We start from the raw sequence: 26,110 nt of genomic DNA on the forward strand, positions 1-26,110 counted from the left end.
ACTGATGAACAAGAGACGCGAGTTAAAATGCAATGTACGTGTCCCCCAACTGGTAAAAGTTTTGCTTTTATTACAACACTAAAACTCTAGAAAACCTAAATATCGAGTGTAAATGAAAATATTCCAAAGAACACTTCAGGCAAGTGATTTCACACTTCTTTCACAGATTTGTTTGTAGTGCTTAAATCAGCTAGTGGTGACGTTTGTGGTCATCGTGGGCCTGACGAGCGCCCGTGACGGCACCTACATGCACGCTGTAATCATCATGTACTCGGGCTGCAGTGTTCCTAAAGTGAGAGACATGTCTGAATGTAAGTGCACACAATGTAGGAATCATCAACGCAAACAGAGAAACAGCAACAGAAAACCATGTTCACCTGCTTCAGCTACATGCTGAGCACAAAGGCTACTTCGAAGTTCGTTCAGATCGATACGTCTTTATGTGAACACAGAACGGCATTTTCACATACACATCAACACACTCAATGCAGACTCCCTTTTTAATCAACAAATTAAACAGCCCACAGCAGCACGGTGTCCTGTTCCGTGTTGAACGGGGCACCTCTTGAACGTCAGTTTGCAGTGAACAGCACAATAAATTAAAGTTTAAAAGAATGTATCTAATATTAAGGCTGAACATGGTGAAAAAGGTTGCTGTGATTTAAAGATTTATGTGGTCATAATGTAAAACGGGCACGTAGAGAAGGCAGAGACACACCAGAAACGTCAACTTTCCATATAAAATCAGAGCTTTAAAGTGCATAACTGTCTACAGAACGCTGAAAGAAACTAAAATCCCATCTTTTCAAGCGCTGCATGTTAAATTGAACTGAACTGAAGAGACAGCTACACTGCTTTGTAGGAATAAAAGACTAAACTCGCACACATCAGCAACTCGTGTGAAGACAGCTGTGATTGTTTTCCTTCCTAATGATCATCAAGTTCATTTGTCTATGGTGAACATAGCCAATGAGAAACAGCTTGCTAAATGATGAGTGCAAGTTTTCCTTTTCTTCATCCAGTTTTGAAACTCGGCTTCAGTGCCGCAGTCACTCTGGGACGCAAACAGCAGGATGGCAACCTTTTCAGAGTGGCGTCACGACTGCTGCTTGTTCGCCTCCTCTTCGTACGCATTCCCTGTTCCATTCTGGACGTAGGCGGAGCCAGAACCGAGCCCGTACAAGTGACCACAGTACTTTGCATCATCGATATGATCCTCAAAGAACATCTGCAAGAACAATAAAAATATAAAATGTAATTCAGTACAGGTCCTGGGCCCTTGTTCATTAACTGGTCGTGCAGACAGAACTGGATTTAAACCATGCATAAGAACATTTCTATGCAAACTATAAAAATGTGTGAAAGTACAGTAGTGTTCAGAATAATAGTAGTGCTATGTGACTAAAAAGATTAATCCAGGTTTTGAGTATATTTCTTATTGTTACATGGGAAACAAGGTATCAGTAGATTCAGTAGATTCTCACAAATCCAACAAGACCAAGCATTCATGATATGCACACTCTTAAGGCTATGAAATTGGGCTATTAGTAAAAAAAAAAAAAAAAAGTAGTAAAGGGGGTGTTCACAATAATAGTAGTGTGGCATTCAGTCAGTGAGTTTGTCAATGTTGTGGAACAAACAGGTGTGAATCAGGTGTCCCCTATTTAAGGATGAAGCCAGCACCTGTTGAACATGCTTTTCTCTTTGAAAGCCTGAGGAAAATGGGACGTTCAAGACATTGTTCAGAAGAACAGTGTATTTTGATTAAAAAGTTGATTGGAGAGGGGAAAACTTATACACAGGTGCAAAAAAGTATAGGCTGTTCATCTACAATGATCTCCAATGCTTTAAAATGGACAAAAAAAAAAAAAAAAGACGTGTGGAAGAAAACGGAAAACAACCATCAAAATGGATAGAAGAATAACCAGAATGGCAAAGGCTCAGCCATTGATCAGCTCCAGGATGATCAAAGACAGTCTGGAGTTACCTGTAAGTGCTGTGACAGTTAGAAGACGCCTATGTGAAGCTAATTTATTTGCAAGAATCCCCCGCAAATCCCTCTGTTAAATAAAAGATGTGCAGAAGAGGTTACAATGTGCCAAAGAACACATCAACTGGCCTAAAGAGAAATGGAAGAATATTTTGTGGACTGATGAGAGTAAAATTGTTCTTTTTGGGTCCAAGGGCTGCAGACAATTTGTGAGACAACCCCCAAACTCTGAATTCAAGCCACAGTTCACAGTGAAGACAGTGAAGCATGGTGGTGCAAGCATCATGATATGGGCATGTTTCTTCTACTATGGTGTTGGGCCTATATATTGCATACCAGGTATCATGGATCAGTTTGGATATGTCAAAATACTTGAAGAGGTCATGTTGCCTTATGCTGAAGAGGACATGCCCTTGAAATGGGTGTTTCAACAAGACAATGACCCCAAGCACACTAGTAAACCAGCAAAATCTTGGTTCCAAACCAACAAAATGAATGCCTCGTAGATGTGAAGAAATCATGAAAAACTGGTTATACAACTAAATACTAGTTTAGTGATTCACAGGATTGCTAAAAAAAAAAGCAGTTTGAACATAATAGTTTTGAGTTTGTAGCGTCAACAGCAGATGCTACGATTATTGTGAACACCCCATTTTCTACTTTTTTTTTTACTAATAGCCCAATTTCATAGCCTTAAGATTGTGCATATCATGAATGCTTGGTCTTGTTGGATTTGTGAGAAACTACTGAATCTACTGGTACCTTGTTTCCCATGTAACAATAAGAAATATACTCAAAACCTGGATTAATCTTTTTAGTCACATAGCACTACTATTATTCTGAACATTACTGTACGTGCACAGCTATGACCAAACACACACACACACACACACACACACACAATCTAGTGGTAGAACAGTGACACTGCAACAAGAAAGCATTTCTGCCATCACAACATGCAACCTCATCCACATATTTTCATTATTACTAATTATGTCACGTTAGAAACAGTGTAGCCTCTCTAGTGTCAAAACCTACTAAAGACACCTGTGTGAACTAAACAGCAGCTTTGACCTCAACAACAAGCATCTCGATATCCGCCCACTACGACAAGGCATGAAGCAAATAGTTTACCTCCTGCAATTTTACACTAAAAATGGCCAAACGTTACTTTTTAACTGCTCAAGACAAAAGACGCAGCAGCACGGTGACATCACAGGAGCGCAAACGATTCATGGACAACTGTAACAAGAAAATACTGCCTACTTTATGCCGGTTCTTGTGGTGAACTTGTTAAAGCTTGTTAAAAGTATGCCCATGATTGCGATGTCTAAAGTAAGAGACAACATGACACCACGACTGGATGATCACTACGAATGCCTGGGTTCAAAACTACTGCTGGACTCACTGTCGCCATGGAGTGATGTCACTTGCTGCACTTATTTTTGTCATGTCATTTCTGTAACCACCTCATGCTCATCCATTTCACAAAAGGTGATTTTCTTCACTCTCTTGTTCCGTTATCCCGGTGAGGAACACAAGTGAGGACATTTCTGAATGCAAATGACCATGGACATGCACAAGGATGTTGGTTCAGAACATGTGGGACTTATCAGCACCTGATAAGACAAGCATGTGCCTGTTTGATAAATATGGATTTTCATTTTATTTTATATACAGTACATACAAATACTTAAACATATACTTTTTTTTTGATAGCGTAGAACCTTGTCTACGCAGTTTGTTAAACGGGGCCCTGGACTGTACTAGTGACACTACCAAAGGACAAAACTAAAAATAAATTCAACTGAACCAATTTTGTAGAAGCATAATGATTAACAAAATAAAGTTATTGAAAAACTAAAAAAAAAAACAAAAAAAAACTTTCATCTAAAAGAAAATATACAGATAAAATGCACATGACAGTTACTGGCACACACTAATGAATTTAGAGTATATTACTTTCACAGCCAGCTTTCATTAGAGGTGACTGACTAATGAACAGTTTCCCTTTTCTCCGTTTACTCACAGACACCCCCCCCAACACACACCTCCTCCACCCCAATCTTGAGGTGCGCGTTGTACAGAAAAATGTGAGGCTCTGAGAAATGCAAAAGCTAAAGTTATGTCCACAGTCCTGCAAACCTTGATTACTGGTGGTTAAAAAAATAATAAATTCCACAGAAAAATCCACAACCATTTTTCATATTAAAGAATACCCAAAGACTAGGATCGCTTAGTTTCAGCATCACTCATCTCCACACCTGCATAAGTGCAAGCAATATATTTGGGGATAAGCAAACTTTAATGTGCATAATTATTGTTAGAATTCCCTCAAGTCGTCACTGACAGATCTCAGGGTCCAGACACCTTGGTTAAGGTTTTCTTAAGTAAGATACATGAACATTTCCAAGTCACGGAGTAGGTCTTGGGTTGAATTTCCATGCAATACAATGAAACTGTGTGGTAAATCTGCCTTGACGAGGCAGATCTAAAAAATTGAGCAACTGTGCAAGAAGGAGATTAGTGAGGGAAGTCACCAAGACAGCCATGACAATTCTTACCTTTTTATAGGCTTCTTTGGCTGACATTATACAGGCTGTGCATTGTGAAACTTTTGACGGTTGAACAACATTATACAGCTTCATGGTGGAGTGGAACAGAGAAGGATTTTTTTTTTTTTAAACAGGAAATTTAGTGACCGTTTACCAGAAGCCACACATGAGACTCAAGCCAGATGCCTGCATGGGACTGGGTCCCGCAGGACCCAACGCAAATCTCACAGGAGCAAACGGTTAGAACTTTGCTGTGGGCAGGCTAAAAGAAATACACTGTAGGTTTGGAAGAGACAGGATGACTCAGTCAAATAGTGTAAAAGTATGCAGTATCTACACGCTACTTCATCTTAAATAGAACGTCTTTAATAGGTGCAGCGCAAAAGACAGACACAGCAAGAGTTACCGTAGCAACATTGCATGCCCATATATGGCACACATATATGAAACCGTCTTTAAGAAACAATGACGGCCCCATGAATCTCATTAAATAGCCTAAATAAAGTGTTTTCTCGCACGGGATGGGAGAAGACACAACATCAATGCATGTCTATTACTGTGCGGACATAAATTCTTAGTATTTTATGGATGTGGTTGGAAAATACATAATGCAGGAATGGACAGGAGTCTAACACACACGTTCCAGGTGCAGGCAGTAATGTCCAAATTTCAGCGGGCGGGAGCGGGATGAAGAAAAAATTAAGTCTTTCACAGGGCTCCAACTCAAGCCGATAGCTGATGTGATTTTTTTTTTTATTAATTTCAGTCTCTAATCTGCTCCACTATAAAGAGAATTTTTGTACTCTGCGATGGTAACTCTGATGCCATCTTCTGCTGGAGAGCAGCATCTATCATGAAGGAAATGACAAAATCCTATCATTGGAAATGCAACATATGTACTCGTGCACGCACAGAACCTGCACTGACTGCAGCCACAAAATCTGAAATTAGTAAGCAGTTCAATACCAGTTAACCCACTTTTATTTCAACATTTTAATATCAAATCAACAGGAATCACTTGGTTATGTTTTGAGGTCTCATTTAGCACAGCTCCTGACTTTTTCCTTTTGAGATACACTTTGTTTCAGGAATAGTGTTCAAAACAGGTTTTGAAATACTCTGGAGCACTGTTTCTAGTGAGCATCATTCAACTAAAGGAAGGTTTTGGTATTATAACCAGCCACAGGTTGCATCTATTTAGTAAACCCAGTTTTGTTTTTCTGCTTCATTGTATATTTCATCGAGAATATGATCGCATATGGGGCACCATGTCTCTCTCCCTGTTAGTTGGATGGTGCAGGTCTAGTGTTCAAGAGGCAGACCAACTACATGAGTTTGAACCACTGCCGTTCAGAATTTTGGACAGCTTATCCAGCATCTGCTCACCATGCATAATGCCAGAACTGAAATTCATGAAAGCAGGTGCCTCCACTAACCATCTAGCAGTTGGCAGTACAACTGTGGGACATTACACAGGCAAAACACTGCTGCTCTTTAAATTGATCAGGTGTGACAAAGTTTGCTAGATGCAAAGGGGTTTTTCCGCATATGTACTACCCAGTCATTTATATTTTGGCAGTTCAAGCGCGACACTGTTGCCATCACGGGGGGGCTGGGCATGAGAGAGCACTGGAGGGTGGCGACTGTTACAGTGCTGAGGAGTCATTCACTACATGCGTGGCACTCGGGTCCTATCCTGAAGCAGCTTGTCAGGTTGGGCTCGAAGAACATTCTGTTTCTTAGTCAGCTCCATATTGCAGTAGAAGCACTCTGACTTTGGCAGAACTGAAAGTGGCCAAACTCAGCGGGTGGATGCACCAACTTCTGTTCTGGCTCCTCTAATGACTAGTGTATTGAAAAAGCAGCAGTTGCTGTGGTGGCTGGTGTTCTAACCCTGTCAGATAAGATTCTTACCAAAGACAATATTACTGTGTTCCCGTGTTGAAGTGCCCAGGGCCGAGTACTGAAAAGAAGCTGGTTAAACATCCACCCAAAATTGAGTAATTTCATGACTCCCACACATTGTAAAAAGCAAAAAAAAAAAAAAAAAAAAAAAAGACTTCTCACTATATCCCTTTAACGGTCGTCTCAACCATATGGTTGAGCACATTTTGGGTCACTATATCTCAATATGAGAAGTGCCTAACTTAGGTTAACCTGATTGAGCCATCTCTACTACTTGGTTGATGTACGTTATGCTAAAGAAGTCCATTAGAGGGCACTGTTTCTCTAAATAGTATTCTTCTTCTTCCCCTCTCCAAGCAGGAAGTCAGAAACACAAGAATCCTTCAGAAATATTGACTGTTTGTAGTAAAACTTTGAAAGGAAGTAATAGTTTCCTGACATATGATAGTGTTATAGACCTTACTAAACCGAATTATATTACTTGATACCACCTAAAAAGCTAAATTAAATGTCTAATAATTTTTTTTAAATATGCTTAACCAAATGGTTGATTTGTTGTTTTATGGTAAATGTTTTTTCAAAGTTTAAATGGAAACAAGTAACACTAGTTCAATCAATCCACCAGAAACGTGACTCTTGTGTCCCCAAAAAACATGACTGCTGTTTACTTGAAGCTTTACTCTGTGATGGATGACGGCACCACTTCAGCCATTCCTCTGGTGAGTGGTGATTTCAAGGCAACAGCAGGCACTGACAAGGCTGTCTACGAGGATTTTATCAATCCCCACGGATCTGGTAACGGGTTCTCAAAACCAGGGACCATAAATTGTAAAAGGAGCGCTGAAGGCCACATGACTCCACTGGGTCTACAGAAGTGCCCAGATTGTGAACTCTGACCAGAGTCAGAATCTTTACAGTTCAGCTGAAGACTCTCAGACTGCTACATGGTTGATGTTGCAAGCTATACTTCAAGATTACACCATTTCTTGTATGCAATCTTGTAGAGCAGGTACCTCAATGGATAAAGAGCCAGACTGCCAATATGTAGACCTGGTTTTGAATCCTGCTTATGTTACCCGTCTTTGTCCTTGGACATGGCACTTCATCTACATTGTCTTTGCTAGAGAAGTAACCTGCGTCTAACTGCAATCCCATTCAGGTGGATTTGTAGATTCTCATCCACTTGACACTCCGAAATCCGGAGATAATCACTGGAATCAATGAGCCAGAGGGCCTATATGAGATGTACTTCTACTTCTTGGATGTAATCTGGCTAGAGGATATGACAAATAACCCTTATGGAATGACAGAATTCTTCCATGACAAAACTCTGAAAGCTTGCCAGGGTCTTCACTGAAGTTGCTCATCTTCACAGAAGGTAAGAGTTTCATCTCAGATAAGTATGATCCTCCTGCCACAATGTTGAATCTCTCCACTGTCATCCTGTGAACCATCAAATCTCAATGACACTGAAAATATGGTGAAACAGCTGAATGCAGGTAAAGGAGCAGGGATCTGTGGTTCTCAATCTGAACATCTTCAGCTGGGTGGAGATACATTCTGCTAATCTTGCAAGCAATCATTGCTTCCATTTGGGAGACAGAAATCCTCTGAATAAACTTGACCTTTCTTCCAATAAACTGGAAGAAAGGTCTTGTCCACTCTGGAACAGATAGAGTGACTGCTTTGATCACAATATCTATCTGGGTATTACAGTGTTCTCTGTGCAAAGAACAAACTTGTAGGGGTCAGTCTCAATAAGATTCGGTGGCAGCTACCTGCTGCTCAATGGCCACAGCAGTCTCTTTTGATGGGTGGTCATTCATCGCAAGTATGAATATCGGCAGGGATTCTTTGATGCACATGTTGACGACAGAAGTTTGGAAAAAGCTTTTGGAGTCACGTGGTCATTGGACAAAGGTGTTTGGTGATGCCAATATCTTTGCAGGAGGATAAAGTTCCATGTCTTTAGAATCCTGGTGCTTCCCATCTTAATGGATGGTTGTCAGACTTTGAATATAATCAGTGACCAAAGACAACAACTGTATGTCTTTGGTAGGTCTCCATAGAATCCTTGGCTGCTACTGTCAGAGTCATGTCAAATGAGCGTTACTTAGGTAGACCAAGGTAGGAGTACTAGATTGTAAGGAATTGTCAATTAAAAAATGAAGACCACGTGGGGTGGTTCTCTTGGCATGATCCAGCATGATCCTCAGTGCTGAAGGACACCAGCAACTCGACAAGGTCAAGGGAACACCAATTTATCACAATGCTGTGGCAGATTGATGGCTACTTTTGGTAGATGAGAATGACCAATGGTCTGCTTAGGACCGAGGGCACTTTGCAGCGTGATGCATGGGGCAAAACGTGCCCCCAGTGTATACTCGCTGACCTGGCCTGGATTCCACATCACTGAACGATAGGACTATTTTTGAGATGACGGTCTCCATCTCTGATGACATGCCAAATCCTGAAATAGAAAATATGAGACATGCCCTGACTGAAGTCTCCAAATCTATATGAGATAATTCAGACTGAAGGATTCACCTGAGTTTTCTGGATAGAAATACATTTCTTTCCCAGGTCTTGCACTAATTGATCTACTGTGATGTTCCAGCCAAGAATCTCTGAGAAGAATCAAATAACTGATCAACAAGATATGATTTAGTTTGTTCAGCCACTCAAACACTCATTCATCACTCGAATAAACGGCTGAACTGACTACCTGGAAACAACGCCAGTAACCATTAAAGAAGCAGAAAGAACCTTAGTGAGATCTGTTTAAGTAAAATGACTGGCGTAGGCTTTTGCAAGGTTTAGGTTCCAGCAGTCATCTAACTTGAACATACCTCCCTCATCTTGAAGAAAGCCATGCCGGTAAGTAAAGAGTCAGAGCCTGCCTGATGCTGTGGTCCAATCCTTTCCAGTTCCAGCTGCTCCGCTACTTCTTGCAGCCCACCCTGTTGAACAAAATGCTTCAGTCACTCTCACAACACATAGTGTTACAGGACTCAGCATCAGCACATGTGCAATTGTCCAGGAGTAGTAAAAACTCCAATCAGACAAGTTACTAGCACAGTCATGGGACATGTAATGTTTACTTTGTTTATTGCACTCATTTCCCTGTGGAGTTTGAGTGGACTAGTAAACATACTATAAGAAAGGTTGGTGCTATAACACCACACTTCAAAAAAATAACACAAATTGCACCATATTGAAAGGAGGACCACTCTAAATTGACTCGAGGTGTGAGTGGTAGCGTGAATGTGTTTGTCTGTCTATATGTGTCTGCCCTGCAAATGACTGGTGGCCAGTCCAGGGTGTACCCCGCCTCTGTCCCAATGATTGCTGGGACAGGCTCCAGCTTGATTTGGTCAAGCCTGAGCATGTTACAACACAGTGCTAGTAATACTTTGCTAGAACATGCACTTGCAGCCAGGGACAGCTAACTGATATGATTCTTATTGCCAATTAAGAAACAGAAAAATAAGACGAAAGGAAAAAAAAGTTACAGGGTACTATCAGGTCTGGCAAGATGACGCCCCCATTAAACTTTTGATACTTCAATAAGGTCTTCAAACAGCTCATTAGAGCCTACTGATATTTAGCGGTCAAATAATTTACTGCAAACCTTCTAGAATATTACAAGCTAAAGGCCACACATCATTTTCTGTGGACATATAGTAAGCAATATTATATGCTCTAAAATGCATTCTCCTGCATTTTAGGGAAATAAATTAAAGAAATTTCATGAGACTACAAGAAAATTTGAGAGAAATTTGGAAAATACAGCAGTCTAAGTATTTATTAGCAAATGTATGCATGTTGTGACAATCCAATACATAATATTCATCAGTCCCCAGTGGTAGGCCAATTACAGTATGTGCATGGCAGTAAAACTATCAGAGCTGTACTTAAGATTCACTTTTCCCACATGTTATGTTACAGCCTTATTCCAAAAAGGAGTGAATTATTTTTTTCCCCTGTCCTCTCACAACACCCCATAATAACAACATGAAAAAGTTTTTTTGAAGTTATTGCAAATTTATTTAAAAAAAAAACCTAAGAAATCACATCCTTTGCTCAATACTTTGGTAATGCAGTTTTGGCAGCAATTACAGCCTCAGGTCTTCTTGAATATGATGCCACAAGCTTGGTGAACCCATCTTTGAGCACATTTGCCCATTTCTCTTTGCAGCACCTCTCAAGCTCCATCACGTTGGATGAGGAGCGTTGGTGCAGTCATTTTCAGATCTCTCCAGAGATGTTCAATCAGATTCAGGTCTGGGCTCTGGCTGGGTTACTCAAGAACAGTCACAGTTGTCTTGAAGCTACTCCTTTGATATCTTGGATGTGTGGTTAGGTCATTGTCCTGCTGAAAGATGAATCATCACCCCAGTCTGAGATCAAGAGCGCTCTGGAACAGGTTTTCATCCAGGATTTCTCTGTACATTGCTGCATTCATCTTTCCCTCAATCTTGACTACTCTCCCAGTTCCTGCTGGTGAAAAACATCCCCACAGCATGATGCTGCCAAAAAAACAAAAAACATCAAACTTTTTCACATTGTCTTATGGGGCATTGTGTGTCGAAATTTGAGGAAAAAAAAATTATGTAACATAAAATGTGTAAAAGGTTAAGCACTGAATACTTTACGGACGCACTGTACGGATGAACTGTGACCAGCTACACCACTAAACTGTGGAAATCTGCAATTTTGCGGAAATTTCATATTCATGGGTGGTGATTTACCACTAAATTAACTAAACCAAGTAATAGACTAATAAAAAAAATTAGTGCGAAAAGAGAGATAAATCACTTCCAAAGACATCACATGAGAATTATTGTTTCATGCACATCTTCATATGTTGTGCTACAACTGGATGAAGTCTCTAAAGTGCTTTAGGAGAAATTGCACTGGTGAAGTCAGCACTTTATTATCGTATGATACATCAATTAAACACAAACATCCATTACCTATCTTTAATAAAGGAATAATTTTCCTTTGTGCACATTTTCATATGGTTTGAATCCACTGTATGAAGTTTCATTGAAACCCCAAATAGTTTAGGAGGAACTGAGCTTATGAGGTCAATATGATAGAGGCATCAATTAAATACAATAGACCTATTATCAATCACCTTACCTTTAAGATGTCCTTGCCTTTAAGACTTTCTTTAATCGACATATTCATATAGAGAGCTAAAATTGTGTGACATTTCATTAAAATACACCTAATGGTTTAGGCGGTCTTGCACTTACAAGATTCATGGAAAGGAGAGGGTGATTCTGATATACAAAATATTTGTCGTGCGATATAATGACTTCATGTCATACCTTCAGATTTTTGCAGCTCTTCATGAGATACTTGACGTCATAAATAACTGGAAAGTACAAGCGAAGAATCTCAAAGAAGTCCACCTCCTCCTCAGGCAGGTTTGCATTGGAGAGAATCTTGATCAGATATCCAAAGTCATAGCCACTGCAACGCACAGTAATTTTGCTATTAGTGTATCACTGAGAACTAAAATTTTTTAAAGTAATATACTAAATAAAATAACAGATGATTTCAAGTTAATAAAAACCTGATGAATTTGTAGGTTTACAGGCTAATAATGTACAACAAATGGGATTAAAAAAAATGAATGGGAGTCCATAGAACAATTCTGAATCAACTCACAAATGTCAGTAATTGTTTTTTATAAATGTTGAATGCAGGGGTGGGAACATGGGTGCTGACCACCATTAACAAGCACTTTTCACATTCCTTATGTGAAGCTGTATTTCTACTTTTACAGGAGTAATTTTTTCATCCAGAAACATCCATTTAATTTTAGTAGTCTGTTTGCAGGAGACAGTGCTGAGCAGATCAAGTACTGCACTCCGTAATGAAACAGAAAAACAGCTGTTTCTGGACTGTATGCGACACACCATGGAGCAGGAAGTACATGGTGACACGTTCGGGCTCCATCTGAATACAGTTTTATCTTCAAAGTCTAAAAAAAAAAAAAACCCAAAACAAACTAAACCATTATGTGATGCAGTGATTATTTGCGTTGCTAAAGAAAAGCTCCGCTTTTATCCTAACCTCCCGTCAGCATGTTGAAGGCTCAGTTGACAGCTCCAGTTAAAAGCAGGCTGATAGTCTGTTTCATAAAGGGCTAAGAAAGAATCTAAATAGCTTATTTAACGAGTATCGTGGCTGTCATTTATAGATGATCACCCAAAATCATCACAACTAATTTCATTGTGGTGCACAGTGTTGGAAGGCATGCGTTCACTGTCCATCCCACCGAAAATAAAAAGGGAAAACACGTGCACAAGATGAGAACAGATGACGTGTGCCATGATTCCTTCAGTTTTAAAATCTCAGGAAATCGGTAGTGAAACCAAGTTCTGTGATTATCAGTGTTCCCATTTTTAATTATTCTGGCACAAGTACAAAGTGCATTAGTGCAGCACAGTCAGTGTGCGCAAACCAGTGCATCGCAATGTGGTGCAAATACATGTTTTATCTTTGTTGGAGTGCCAACAAACCAAACAGTCAGCCACTTACATAGGCAGTTTTGGCAGGGGGCACCATTAGGTTTTAGAATCAGTGAATTAGAGCCACACAGGTGCAAAAATGACTGAGCTGTTTAAGAATGTATTGGAAGAAAATTCATTATGGATTATTACAAATGGTTTGCAAAGTACCAAGTCCTCACTCATTAAGATGCATTAGCTGAGGCCAAAATACGGCCATCAGGTATTGCGAAGGCGTTCCGTCCGTCTGTCTGTGCTCAGCCTAAGTCCAGCCGTAAAACTGTCAGGGTCTTCAAATTCACAGGGAACATTCTTGGAACACAGACCTTGGACATGTTCAAAGACAGCTCACCTTGACCTATTTTAAGAGGTCAAAAAGGTCACACTCTGTTTCCTATTTTTCTGCTCATATGGCTAAGGGTATTTTAGCATTGTGTTGTATTTACCCGAGGCCTTCAAATATGGCCATCAGGTATTGCAAAGGCTTTTCATCCATCCGTAATCAGCACAAGTCCAGTTCTATTACTGCCAGACTCTTGAAATTCACAGGAAAAACTCTTGAGACACAGACCTTGGACAAGTTCAAAGATGATTAACCTTGATGTATTTTAAGAGGTTAAAAAAAAAATCACATTCTGTTTCAAGCTGATCTGTTTTGTGTTTGAGTGACGCAGGTGACAGCCAATCAGAGTAGAGCTACACCGTGATGTCAGTTGCTGGTCTCTTCAAAACCGCTTTGTTTTGTGTGTTTATACACGTTTCTCATATATTATGTAAAAGCTAGCGAGAAATAAAACACTGTTTTTGTAACCTGATAACACCTCTAGAAGGATTTACCATTTAGTGGACACTAGCACGGTGACGTCACACGCTGCTGGCTAGCTGGAAACTCTGTTTCACTTGTGTGTAAATATAACCTCTTTGTAATATACATTAAGTAAAAGCTAGGGAGAAATAAACACTTCTAAAACTGAAAACGCTATTTTTTGGAACCTAATAACACCTCTGGAGTGATTTATAAGACATTTAGTGGATGTTAGCATACGTGATAACATCTGCTAATACTAACCTCTGCTAACTCAAAGCTAACTTGCTATGGGTTAAATTTGTCTTATTAATATCTACAAATGCACAGAGGGTGACCTACAAATATTCTTTGATTTGCACAACTTCCTCTCTTGTGAAAAGCTCATGTAAACACACACAAAGCCTCCTGCAGACGCCATTAAAACGTAATATTGTTTATGATTGACTGATTGATAGATGCCCTTTACTGAACATGTACAAATTGTACACAAGACAATAGGATCTTAAAAATTAATTAAACTGCAAATTATAAAGAACAAATTGCTCATACAGCTGAGGGTATTTTAGCATTGCGCTATTTTTTGTATTTGAATAACAGCACCCTGAATGTAACTGTATCGAATCGCAAGGTAGCCAGGGATTTCCACCACTAGCTGCAGCATTGCAAAAACAGCCAGTAGATTCTAAAGCAGAATACCTGTGGAAAGACAGCCACTTGACCCCGTCACAGAGCACCACACCTGATGTCATGAGTAATTCTGCAAAGTAGAGTGTCTCGATGCCTTCATCCTCGTGCTTCTTAAACTGGAGCCCAGATGTGGTCAGAAGCTCGATGGAGTCTTGCGCATACATATCCTCTCTGATGAAACACACAGACACACTCTTATTACAACCACAAACACAATCTAATAAACAGGACAACAGTCAGAGTGTCATACTGTTAAGAAAGTTGAATTGTCTCTGTTACCAAAAAACAAGTGAGGAATCAGACGTGATCGACGTGATCCGTCACTAGTGCAGTCGTTTTAGAATCTTACTGTATGTGATTTCAATGACTGCCAGCGGTTATGGTCCAGGAAAGCTCCAAAACTCAAAATAAATAAATAATTTGACCACTTTAGAAAAAGAATAAGATAAACTTTATTTATCTCACAGAGGAGAAATTCACACTTGGACTTGTCCGATTCAGGCAACTTTACAGGGGATCTGTGCTGTCGACCACATTTTTTTTTTTTTACTTGTGCCAGACAATCAGACAACCATTAATGTTGTATTTAAAGCAAAGCGGCATGCTGATCCCTACAGCAAACACTGGCTGCTCACTCCACCTCACAAAGTGACAGGACACACACTTTTTTAGTGAATCAAGTTTAAGTGACTAATAAAAAACAAAAACACCTTTACTGGGATGATTCATATTGGACTCAGAGTTTTGACCTATTCATATACAGGGTACACAGCGGATTTGTCAATGTCACTTTTGAGGAAATCCAATCGGAAAAGCCATATTCCACTGCCCCACAACAAGGCTGTTTTTGAGTTTAAAAGTGTGTTTTAATAAGCGTCACTAAAATATAATATGTAAAATGTAATAAATATAATTATACTAAAAATTCAGTAATGCTTACATTACAGCAAAAGTAATACCTTGCTGTAACTGCATTACAGCACAGTGGCTTAACTGTTAGCACCGCTGCCTCACAGCAACAAGGTTGTGGGTTTGATTCCCACCTGTGGCCTTTCTGTGTGGAGTCTGTATGGTCTTTCCATGCTTACGTGGATTCGCTCTGGGTGCTTCGGCTTCCTCCCACATGAACATGCAGGTTAGGTGAACTGGAAACTTTAAATTAACCATAGGTGCGGGTGTGAATGTGTTTGTCTGTCTATGCAGCCTATGTGTATATGTGGCCCTGTGACAGACTGGCGTCCTGTCCGGTGTAGCTGCCTCACACCCCATGACTGCTGGGATAGGCTCCAGCCCCCCTGTGACCCTTAATTGAAGTAAGTGGGTAAAGAAACTAAATGGATGCATTACTTTTGTTATGCATTACTCCCAACACTGGCTGTCCCTGACTGCAATGCATGTGCCAGCAAGGTATCACTGTTTATAATTCTCTTTCTCCCAACACAGATTAAGTTATACGCAAGGAACACGGTAACCTCAAAGAGAACGAGATATCCTTGCGACTTCAACTTCTTGCTAAAATCACAAGTTCCTAAAAAGACTTCATTTGGACTTCATCATGACACCACTTATACCAATCACTTACAAATATGTTGCTGATCAAAATAAACTTTAGATCACCTCTCTAGCCCTGTTGATTGTGGAGATATAACAGAAAATCTTTTTCACAGAATGGTTTTGCTGACTTTGACATTTGCTCAATCCTCTCCAAAATTTAAACATCTCAAGATACTTGCCCAAGTAAGATTCCCAGCAGGTGTAATGAAAATCCATCCAGCTATTTTTTTATATTGTTCGCACACACATAGGTGACTGATCAGAATACCCTGCTTCACCACTTTGCTGATGCACAGGACGATAATGCATGATTTGATATTAAAAGTTATCTATAAATTTTGCTGATGTCACAATACAGTTAATAGTGCAGCGGATAAGTTCAATTTTTCACTAGAACACTTCAGTTAATGATGCAAGCAAAAAAGTGGCACAGATATTCCCCATAGTGTCCTTGTGAAAATTCACTGGGTACCCAGTCAAAATTTCACGATGGGCGCTATTTTTCAAGATGGCCGCCAGTCGACTTTCCATATCGCAACTCTCGCAACTTTTGTCATGTTTCTAAGCATTTGTATTGGTTTTATTTGCTTAATCTACACCCCCAAGCAAATATATGCTGGATATTTGTATACTGATTAATATAGTATATAGATTTACAAGTATACACAAATATGGCAGCCATATTTCCGATCAGAACACATGAATGATTTACAAGGCTCTTGGCGATGTTTTTATGTCATGCAGAAATGTTCATTTCATTAAATATGTCACACACAATTGGTTTCCAATTCAGTTTGGTGTGAAGTTGCTGATTTTGTATTATATTTAAAAGGTGTGCCTTGTGTGCACACCTTGTGGTGTGTCACAAGGGTCGGTACTTGGACCCAAACTGTTTATTTTGTATATCAATGATTTTGTGAATGTATCTAAAGTACTTGGCAGCATATTATTTGCTGATGATACAACATTATTTTACTCTGGATCAGATATACAGGAAGTAGTACAAGTGATAATACAGAGTTGGAAAAAGTTAAACATTGGTTTGATATAAACTGATTGTCACTAAATCTTAAGACAAATTTCATATTATTAATGACAGAGTGGGAAATAATGATGTGTCATTAAAACAGATGGAATGGACATACAAAGGGTAAAGAAATGAAATTTCTAGGAGTCATGATTGATGAAGATCTTACATGGAATTCACACATAAATTACATAAAGGAAAAATAGCGAAAGCCATTGCTGTTTTGCATAAAGTAAAATTTTCATTAAATAGTTATGGTTTATTAACATTGTACAATTCATTGATTGTCCCATATTTAAACTTATTGTGTAGAAATCTGGGATCAACATGTACAACTTATACACAACCTTTATTTATTCTGCAAAAAGAGCTTTAAAAATGATTAGTAATAGTCGTTTTAGAGATCCATCTAATCCATTATTCATTAAGTATAGGGTACTTAAATTTCATGATTTAGTTGATTTGAAAATATTACAAACAATGTATCAAGCTAACAAAAATACCTTACCAATAAACATTCAAAATATGTTTGAAAAAAGAGTAAGTAGTTATAATTTGAAAGGAATAGAAGCCATTAAAAAAACCAAGAGTCAGAACCAAAGTAAAGGAACGGAGTATTGCAGTGAAAGGTGTAAATTATGGAACAACCTCAACAAAGAAATCAAAGAATCAAGGTCGTTCAAATTATTTAAAAAACGTATTAAATTAGATGTATTAAGTAAGTATGAAACTATGAAATAAGTCAGTGGGCTTTGACAAAGCCTAGGGTGTGATCTGTTAGTGATGTTTAGAATGTTTTAAGTTTAAAATGTAACCTGTTAGGGATGTAATCTTTTAAATAATGGTTAAAATTATGAAATACGTCAGTGGTATGGGACAAGTCAAAAATGTAATCTGTTTAATAATGATACTTACAATTGAAAGATTGTATTGTAAAAAGGGGCAGAAAATATGACTTGTTCTTCTCTCTGCTCCTTTTCAAAGTCTTGTAAATTTAATTTCTGCTTTTCTGTCTTTCTTTTAAATGAATGAAATAAAGAAAAAAAAAAAAAGAGTGAAAGTCAATGCACAACCAGGGCACACTGGTGACTTCACTGCTGTTCAACACAGCATGGGGTTCAGTGTCAGCTAATCTTGCTTTACTAATGCCATACTTAGTATTACTAACACCAAAATGGTATGCTAGCGCTAGTTGTAGTGTAGTTTAGCATAGAATAGTGTCCCAAATGCTGTCTAGCAGCCCCAAATCAATTAGCTAGTAGAAAGTAGTTGGTAGATTTAGTTAGACAGCCGCACCTGAATTGACAGGGTGTGCCAGTGTGGGAGAGCCGAGCCAAGGGTGAGGGGGCTATACATGGGTTACCCATGTACTTACCCAGATGGTGTACAGATCACACGGGACTTAAATGACATTGGATGAATGATCGGGCTAGATGTAGGGTAACCGAACCTAGTTGTATCCCATACATCAATGTGCATACTTGACAAAGGTGGTAAAAGGATAGCCCCTCGGACTTCGTCAAGCGCTCAAAATGGCAAGTTCTTTCCCAAGCAGAAAGGAAACTGACTGGAGCAAATGCTGTCTTTGTCAAGACAATAAAAAGGAAGCTCTTATTTCACCTTTAGCTTCTGTGCATCATGATCCAGAGCAGGATGGATAAGTGATGATTGCAAGAAATGTGCCATTGTTCCAGGAAATCGGTGAAATGCCAATCACCTTTGACCCAGCAAGACTGGATGAAGGCAGTGGCCACTACAGTCTTCTCCAAACTGAGCCAGTACCCACCAGTGATCGAAGAGAATGATCTCAATATCCTGCAGAGGTTTGTGGTTCTCATGTATGACAGGTCCAGCAACCTCCATAGTGTGGATGAGGCCAGACTTGACCTGTTTGCCAGAAAGCAGAGGCCATCAACACACAAAACGCTCAGCATATCAGGCAGGTTGTGTCTGGGCCCAAGCAATTCTGCGCCAGCCAGAAGAAGAAAGTCCAGCTGACTGGGGTTGGGAGAAGGATGGGGATCAATGGAAAGTCTTCTGTACTGCCAATTCCCCAATAGCAAAGAGCTGTGAACAGCTGACAAAGTGTGGCTGTAAGTCTCGCTATAGTGGCAGGTGTAAGTGCTACAGACTTGGGCTTCTCTGCACAGGTTTGTGTAGTTGCAAGTGTGATGTGTAGGTAGCCACACAATCTCGTTTCGGTAGCCATGTATCTACTTTTTTATGATGTGCTCTCACAATTCGTATTGATCCTCTTCTAATTCTGAGTCACGTGTTTGGAGATCTTCTTTTTTCTTTGGAACTGCCAAAGCTTTCTTTATCTTGTCAAGTTCTTTGCAATATAAGCAATGTATCATGTATCATGTAGCAGATGGTCAAAAGTTTCTTTATATATTTTTTGTCAGAAAATTGTGTCTATCACTCCAGTACAGATCAACAAATATACATCTGAATGGCAATGCAATTGCCTCCAATTCACTTCCAATACTGAGTCTGAGTCTATATTTGTAGGTATGTTTTTATTTCTATATATATCTAGAAACACATATGAAAGAGGAATTTGCATACACAAACATATATATATATATATATATATATATATATATATATATATATACACACACACACACGATTTGAGGTATACATATACATGTATATATGATGTGTCCATATAATTTATATTTTTTATTCTGATAAAACCTTATAATGTGAAATATGCAGATACATCAGAAATTTTCAGATTGATAGCTTGAAATCGTAATTGCTAAAAAGACTATTTTGCCCCGGCAATTTGAACGATATGCTTTTCAAAATGATATTTCTTATACTGTTGATTTTAACTATTGTACAAGCCCAAAACACACTTTAGCTAAGAAATGGTGCATTTGTTTCATCCATTGTGTGCAGAAATCATCATAAATTAGTATAGCCGGCGGCCGTCTTGAAAAATGGCAGCCATCTTGAAATTTTGTGGGTACCCAAACTTTTTGAAAGAGAAGGTTCTACTGAGCCATTGTGCAAAATTTCTTGCTTGCATCATTAACTGAAGTGGTCCTTTGCTTATCTGCTGCACTATAAAGAAAGAAAATCTCAGATTCAGACAGCATTTGGATACAACAACAGAAACAGGAAATTAATCTTACGTGAGGTTGAATTTAAAATTGAACTGCCATGTTGATGTTCCTGGAGGGTATTCACCCTGTTCATTCATAAACGTGAGGCCCAGCTGGATGATCTTCAGTAAATCCACATTGCAGCGCAACAACTGGTACTGATAGTCAGCATTGCTTCTGAACTCTCCAATAGGTCTGGCAACTACACCTGGAAACTCTGTGTCCTATATATAGAAATATATACACATATATACATTAAAAAACCAACAGCAAAAACATCCTTAGGAACAAAGAAACTAGACATAGGTCAAACAAGTGTGTCATTTACCATAGCAATATAGTTGTACTTTCGGATGACATGTCTGATTCTTTTCAGTTCTTCCTCCAGGTTGTTGGCCCAAACCTCACATATTCTTTGGCTGTGATCCACAGTAGCTGCGGGCATAGTGCCACTTTATGGATGAAAGTAAAAGATACATGGCTTCATCAGAGCTCTGGCAAGGTCAGTTCATCAATGAGTCAAAAGGGCAGCACACTCTCGTTTGAACCCAAGTGATATTGCGAGATTTGACCATTTCCGGGGACAGCCTGTCGTCGCGCAACATAAACACGCCATCACTTCACATGGAAAAATGGTGTACTGTTTTAGTGCAGCAGCTAAGAGAAAATTTAGAGCAAAATCGTGCAAATGGTGATACAAGCACCAAAGTTGGCATAAATACTCCTTAGACGTTGCTCTTTTGAAAAAAAACCGACTGGCCGCTTGAATTTTCAAGCCAGGTAGGGGTCAATTGAAGAATTACACAGGGGTCAAAATTTTTTCCGTTCCCAGTGGAGAAGGGAAGACGAGACAAATGGGAGAGGTTCTGTCAGTATGTTTTAGCCTACACACCTAGCCAGAGTAGCTGCATTCTCTCACCTGCACAACTGCCTCAATATGTTTGAGCTCCGGGTCATAAACAAACCACAACACGTCCACTTTCCGCCACATCATCACTTTTTCTTTTTGTTTGTCATGTAATTTGCCCAAAAACTCAGCGAAAGTACCGTGTTTATGATGGGGACATACGAGGGTTGTCCCCGGATCTAGGATTATTACATCATATTTTAACTGCTTAGCGCCCGCCCTCAAACGAGACTGTGCTGCCCAAATGACTGAAAAATAATCTTTAAACATAATCTATGAAATCATGCATGATGGAAAATTCAATACATAAAAATAGTTTTGTCATTGTTTTCGGTGAAAGAGAAGTTTTTTTTTACTCGTTGCTTCTGCTTCTGCATTTCTGAGCAGTGCACTGCGTGAGCAACCAGAAGTGTTGGAATAATTACTGGTATGCGTAAGAAGTCTGAAACCATACAGTAAACATTCTGCATGGAGAACTGGAAGTGACAGAATAATTGTTGGCATACCACATGTCTTAATCTGAACTTCGAGCAGCCGGGTAAGAGTACACTCACTTGGCCAGTTCCGGATCACTGCTATAGTTTTTGCGCCGCCGTTTCTCATAATCAGCACAAGTAAGCTAATACAACCCCTGGCAATAATTATGGACTCACCGGCCTCGGAGGATGTTCATTCAGTTGTTTAATTTTGTAGAAAAAAAGCAGATCACAGACATTACACAAAACTCAAGTCATTTCAAATGGCAACTTTCTGGCTTTAAGAAACACTATAAGAAATCAGGAAAAAAATTGTGGCAGTCAGTAATGGTTACTTTTTTAGACCAAGCAGAGGAAAAAAAATATGGACTCACTCAATTCTGAGGAATAAATTATGGAATCACCCTGTAAATTTTCATCCCCAAAAGTAACACCTGATTCAAATCAGATGTGCTCGTTAGTCTGCATCTAAAAAGGAGTGATCACACCTTGGAGAGCTGTTGCACCAAGTGGACTGACATGAATCATAGCTCCAACACGAGAGATGTCAATTGAAACAAAGGAGAGGATTATCAAACTCTTAAAAGAGGGTAAATCATCACGCAATGTTGCAAAAGATGTTGGTTGTTCACAGTCAGCTGTGTCTAAACTCTGGACCAAATACAAACAACATGGGAAGGTTGTTAAAGGCAAACATACTGGTAGACCAAGGAAGACATCAAAGCATCAAGACAGAAAACTTAAAGCAATATGTCTCAAAAATCAAAAATGCACAACAAAACAAATGAGGAACAAATGGGAGGAAACTGGAGTCAACGTCTGTGACCGAACTGTAAGAAACCGCCTAAAGGAAATGGGATTTACATACAGAAAAGCTAAACGAAAGCCATCATTAACACCTAAACAGAAAAAAACAAGGTTACAATGGGCTAAGGAAAAGCAATCGTGGACTGTGGATGACTGGATGAAAGTCATATTCAGTGATGAATCTCGAATCTGCATTGGGCAAGGTGATGATGCTGAAACTTTTGTTTGGTGCCGTTCCAATGATATTTATAAAGATGACTGCCTGAAGAGAACATGTAAATTTCCAGTCATTGATGATATGGGGCTGCATGTCAGGTAAAGGCACTGGGGAGATGGCTGTCATTACATCATCAATAAATGCACAAGTTTACATTGATATTTTGGACACTTTTCTTATCCCATCAATTGAAAGGATGTTTGGGGATGATGAAATCATTTTTCAAGATGATAATGCATCTTGCCATAAGGCAAAAACTGTGAAACCATTCCTTGCAAAAAGACACATAGGGTCAATGTCATGGCCTGCAAATAGTCCGGATCTCAATCCAATTGAAAATGTTTGGTGGAAGTTGAAGAAAATGGTCCATGACAAGGCTCCAACCTGCAAAGCTGATCTGGCAAAAGCAATCAGAGAAATTTGGAGCCAGATTGATGAAGAGTACCGTTTGTCACTCATTAAGTCCATGCCTCATAGACTGCAAGCTGTTATAAAAGCCAGAGTTGGTGCAACAAAATACTAGTGATGTGTTGGAGCGTTCTTTTGTTTTTCATGATTCCATAATTTTTTCCTCAGAATTGAGTGATTCCATATTTTTTTCCCTCTGCTTTGTCTAAAAAAAGTAACCGTTACTGACTGCCACAATTTTTTTTTCCTGATTTCTTATAGTGTTTCTTAAAGCCAGAAAGTTGCCATTTGAAATGACTTTAGTTTTGTGTCATATCTGTGATCTGCTTTTTTTCTACAAAATTAAACAACTGAATGAACATCCTCCGAGGCCGGTGATTCCATAATTTTTGCCAGGGGTTGTACTTGGAACCAATGGAAAGATTGATGTTTTGTCTACAAACGTCCACAAGCTCAACTGGATCCAGCCACCCTTGTGATCAGCAGAGGAATCAAAACACCCCGGTGTCTGCGGTGTGCGCTTTTTCTCACTCACTCATTCCTGCAAGTTTTAAAGTAACGATCTCTAAAATGTAGCAAAGGTGAGTTAGCCATTCTGTGTTTTTGGTCCTAGAGTGGGAAAATACTTACTTGGGTAGAAAATGTCAGTGTGTTATGTCTTGCTGTTTAATTGCTGCGAAAATTTGCCGGTTGTGGATCACTGAAGCAGCAGCCTCGTGTCAGTACTTGTGAGCCATGTGGACTTTGGGGGTCATCTCAAAATCACGAATGGGCATGAATGTGGGGACTTTTACTTTTTAATTTGGGAGAAATCTCACCTCCACACTTCATTTTTTGCTCATAAAAACGTATAACGGCGCCTTTCGAAACGAAGTAAATTCTCATTTAATAAGTATCATTTCTATCATTTTGTGTTCAAAACACATTCTCGGGCACAGTGTGTATCATTCTGCATTAGAAGGGCTCCAGCCAGATGCCAGGAATGAACCCAAAGTGACACAGAGTGTCATGATCTGGAACTGGCAAAAGTGATCCACTTCTGGCAAATATTTGCACCACACATAATGTGGCTTCACACTTTAAGTAGAAGCACTATCCCATCCTGACTTCTTCAGCTAGATAACATCCAAATACCCAATACAACAATACACAATTAAAGGACATTCAGCTGCATTATGGCTCCGTATAGCAGCACTTTAAAAAAGGTGACCCAGAACTGGGCAACCGTCTGTATAACATTAAGTCCTGGAATCACATCAGTACTTGGCACGAGCAAATAGCAGATGGTGACCTATGATAGGACAAAGGGTGAATTTGATCACATGACCCCACACGATACACAAGAAATACTGTCAGACAGGAATCACTGCAGAAAAACATCCAACTCTTTGGATATAAAAGGATAAAGCTGCCAATATCATGCCACAACTGAAAACATAACTGAGCGTTCAATCTGTGAGCCGTTTGTACTGTGAAACGTGAGAGTGGCTGCTAAATTAATGTCAAATCATAACATAAAACTAGTTACAGCAGATGTGCAATTCAAATAACAAACGCCAGGGGGCTGCTGTTAGCTGGTCGTAGTTAGCGTTAGCAGAGAGCAGCCTGGGCACAACACACACACCACAGCGGAGTGTGTGTACGTGTGTGTGTCGAGGTACTTTTAACCCCACAGCCACAGAGTGTGTATGTATTTGAGTAACACATATCAAAAACAAACGACTCACAGACAACATCGTCAGCGACGCTTGACTGTAGCTCGCTGCAGCCTCCTGTACTTACCGTTCCCCAAACCGGCCGAGTGTGTGCTTTTAACCTGTACGTCCCCGAAACTGTTAATTTTACCGACGTAGTGATGTCAGGGGGGTTATTTTAACTTTTAAACAGTTGATATCCAGTATTATACAGATATCAACCGATGGCTGCCATCATTGCTGGAGCCAACCACGGGACGTCATCACGTAAACGTGCGTATGTATGCGTAAGTCACGTGTTTTGTTTTTTTTGCATCGCCACTTTTCATTAACCCCGCCCAGTTTTAACTTTTTTTATGTTAAACTTTATAATACAAATTGGAACACAATTATAAATCTTCAGTGATGTGCAAAGAACTCTACTGTGTTCACTTTCTAATAATACAGATCTTTGGAACATTGGATTTCATTCATTTCAGTGAGTTGACAGACATACTTCCCACAGAAACTGAGGCCTAGGCCTGTACCATCTCAGGAAACTCCAAAAGATCAACCATATTAAAATGATTTCACAGCACTGCGATCGAGTTGGTGTTCATGAATTGCATCACTGCCTGGTTTGGCAACTGTTGTTTTGAAGACCACAAAGCCCTGTAAAAAAAACTGGTGTGGAGCGCTGCTGCCATCAATACAACCACATGTTCAAGTCTGCAAGAAATCTATGCAGATACGGTGCATCCAGAAAGTATTCAGTGCTTCAGTTTTTCCACATTTTATGTTAAAGCCTTATTCCAAAATGGATGGAATTATTTTTTTCCCCTCACAATTCTGCTCACCCCCACAAGGACAACATGAAAAAAAGTTTTTAAATGTTTGCAAATTTATTAAAAATAAAAAACTAAAATCGTGTACATATTCACACTGTTCGCTAGATACTTTGTTGATGCACCTTTGGCAACAATTACAGCTTCAAGTCTTCTTGACTATGATGCCACAAGCTTGGCACAGCTATCTTTGGGCAGTTTGCCCATTCTTCTTTGCAGCACCTCTCAAGCTCCATCAGGTTGGATGGGGAGCGTCGGTGCTCAGCCATCTTCAGATCTCTCCAGAAATGTTAAATTGGATTCAGGTCTGGGCTCTGGCTGGGCCACTTAAGGACATTCGCAGAGTTGTCCTGAAGCCACTCCTTTGATATCTTGGCTGTGTGCTTTGGGTCATTGTCCTGCTGAAAGATGAACCATGGCCCCAGTTTGAGGTCAAGAGCGCTCTGGAGCAGGTTTTCATCCAGGATTTCTCTGTACATTGCTGCATTCCTCTTTCCCTCAATCCTGACTAGTCTCCCAGTTCCTGCGGGCTTAGACCATGGGGCATTCCACAGAAATATGAAATTTTGTTTGACCCATTACTGAACAAAGATCTGACTCTTGTATCCTCTGAT

General features: G+C 39.5%; 1 protein-coding gene across 3 annotated transcripts; it reads right to left on the minus strand.

Annotated features, from left to right (window-relative positions):
• Positions 1 to 480: 480 nt before the first annotated feature.
• cnot7 (CCR4-NOT transcription complex, subunit 7) lies at positions 481 to 24,935 on the minus strand. 3 transcript variants are annotated; one of them, XM_034181196.1, is made up of 8 exons: positions 24,761 to 24,935; positions 20,492 to 20,615; positions 20,194 to 20,387; positions 14,479 to 14,640; positions 11,787 to 11,931; positions 9,300 to 9,410; positions 8,843 to 8,920; positions 1,156 to 1,228 (listed from the first exon to the last, which is right to left on the minus strand). In XM_034181196.1, the coding sequence occupies exons 2-7, from the start codon at positions 20,606 to 20,608 to the stop codon at positions 8,876 to 8,878; spliced, it is 774 nt and encodes a 257-aa protein (XP_034037087.1). In that variant the 5' UTR covers positions 20,609 to 20,615; positions 24,761 to 24,935; the 3' UTR covers positions 1,156 to 1,228; positions 8,843 to 8,875. The 3 variants fall into 3 exon arrangements, with proteins under 3 accessions (XP_034037085.1, XP_034037086.1, XP_034037087.1); XM_034181194.1 differs by lacking the exon at positions 8,843 to 8,920 and having other exon boundaries at positions 481 to 1,228; XM_034181195.1 differs by lacking the exon at positions 8,843 to 8,920 and having other exon boundaries at positions 481 to 1,228; positions 24,706 to 24,935.
• Positions 24,936 to 26,110: the final 1,175 nt, after the last annotated feature.

The sequence above is a fragment of the Thalassophryne amazonica genome, chromosome 11, assembly GCF_902500255.1.
Source record: "Thalassophryne amazonica chromosome 11, fThaAma1.1, whole genome shotgun sequence".
Lineage (NCBI taxonomy): Eukaryota > Metazoa > Chordata > Actinopteri > Batrachoidiformes > Batrachoididae > Thalassophryne > Thalassophryne amazonica.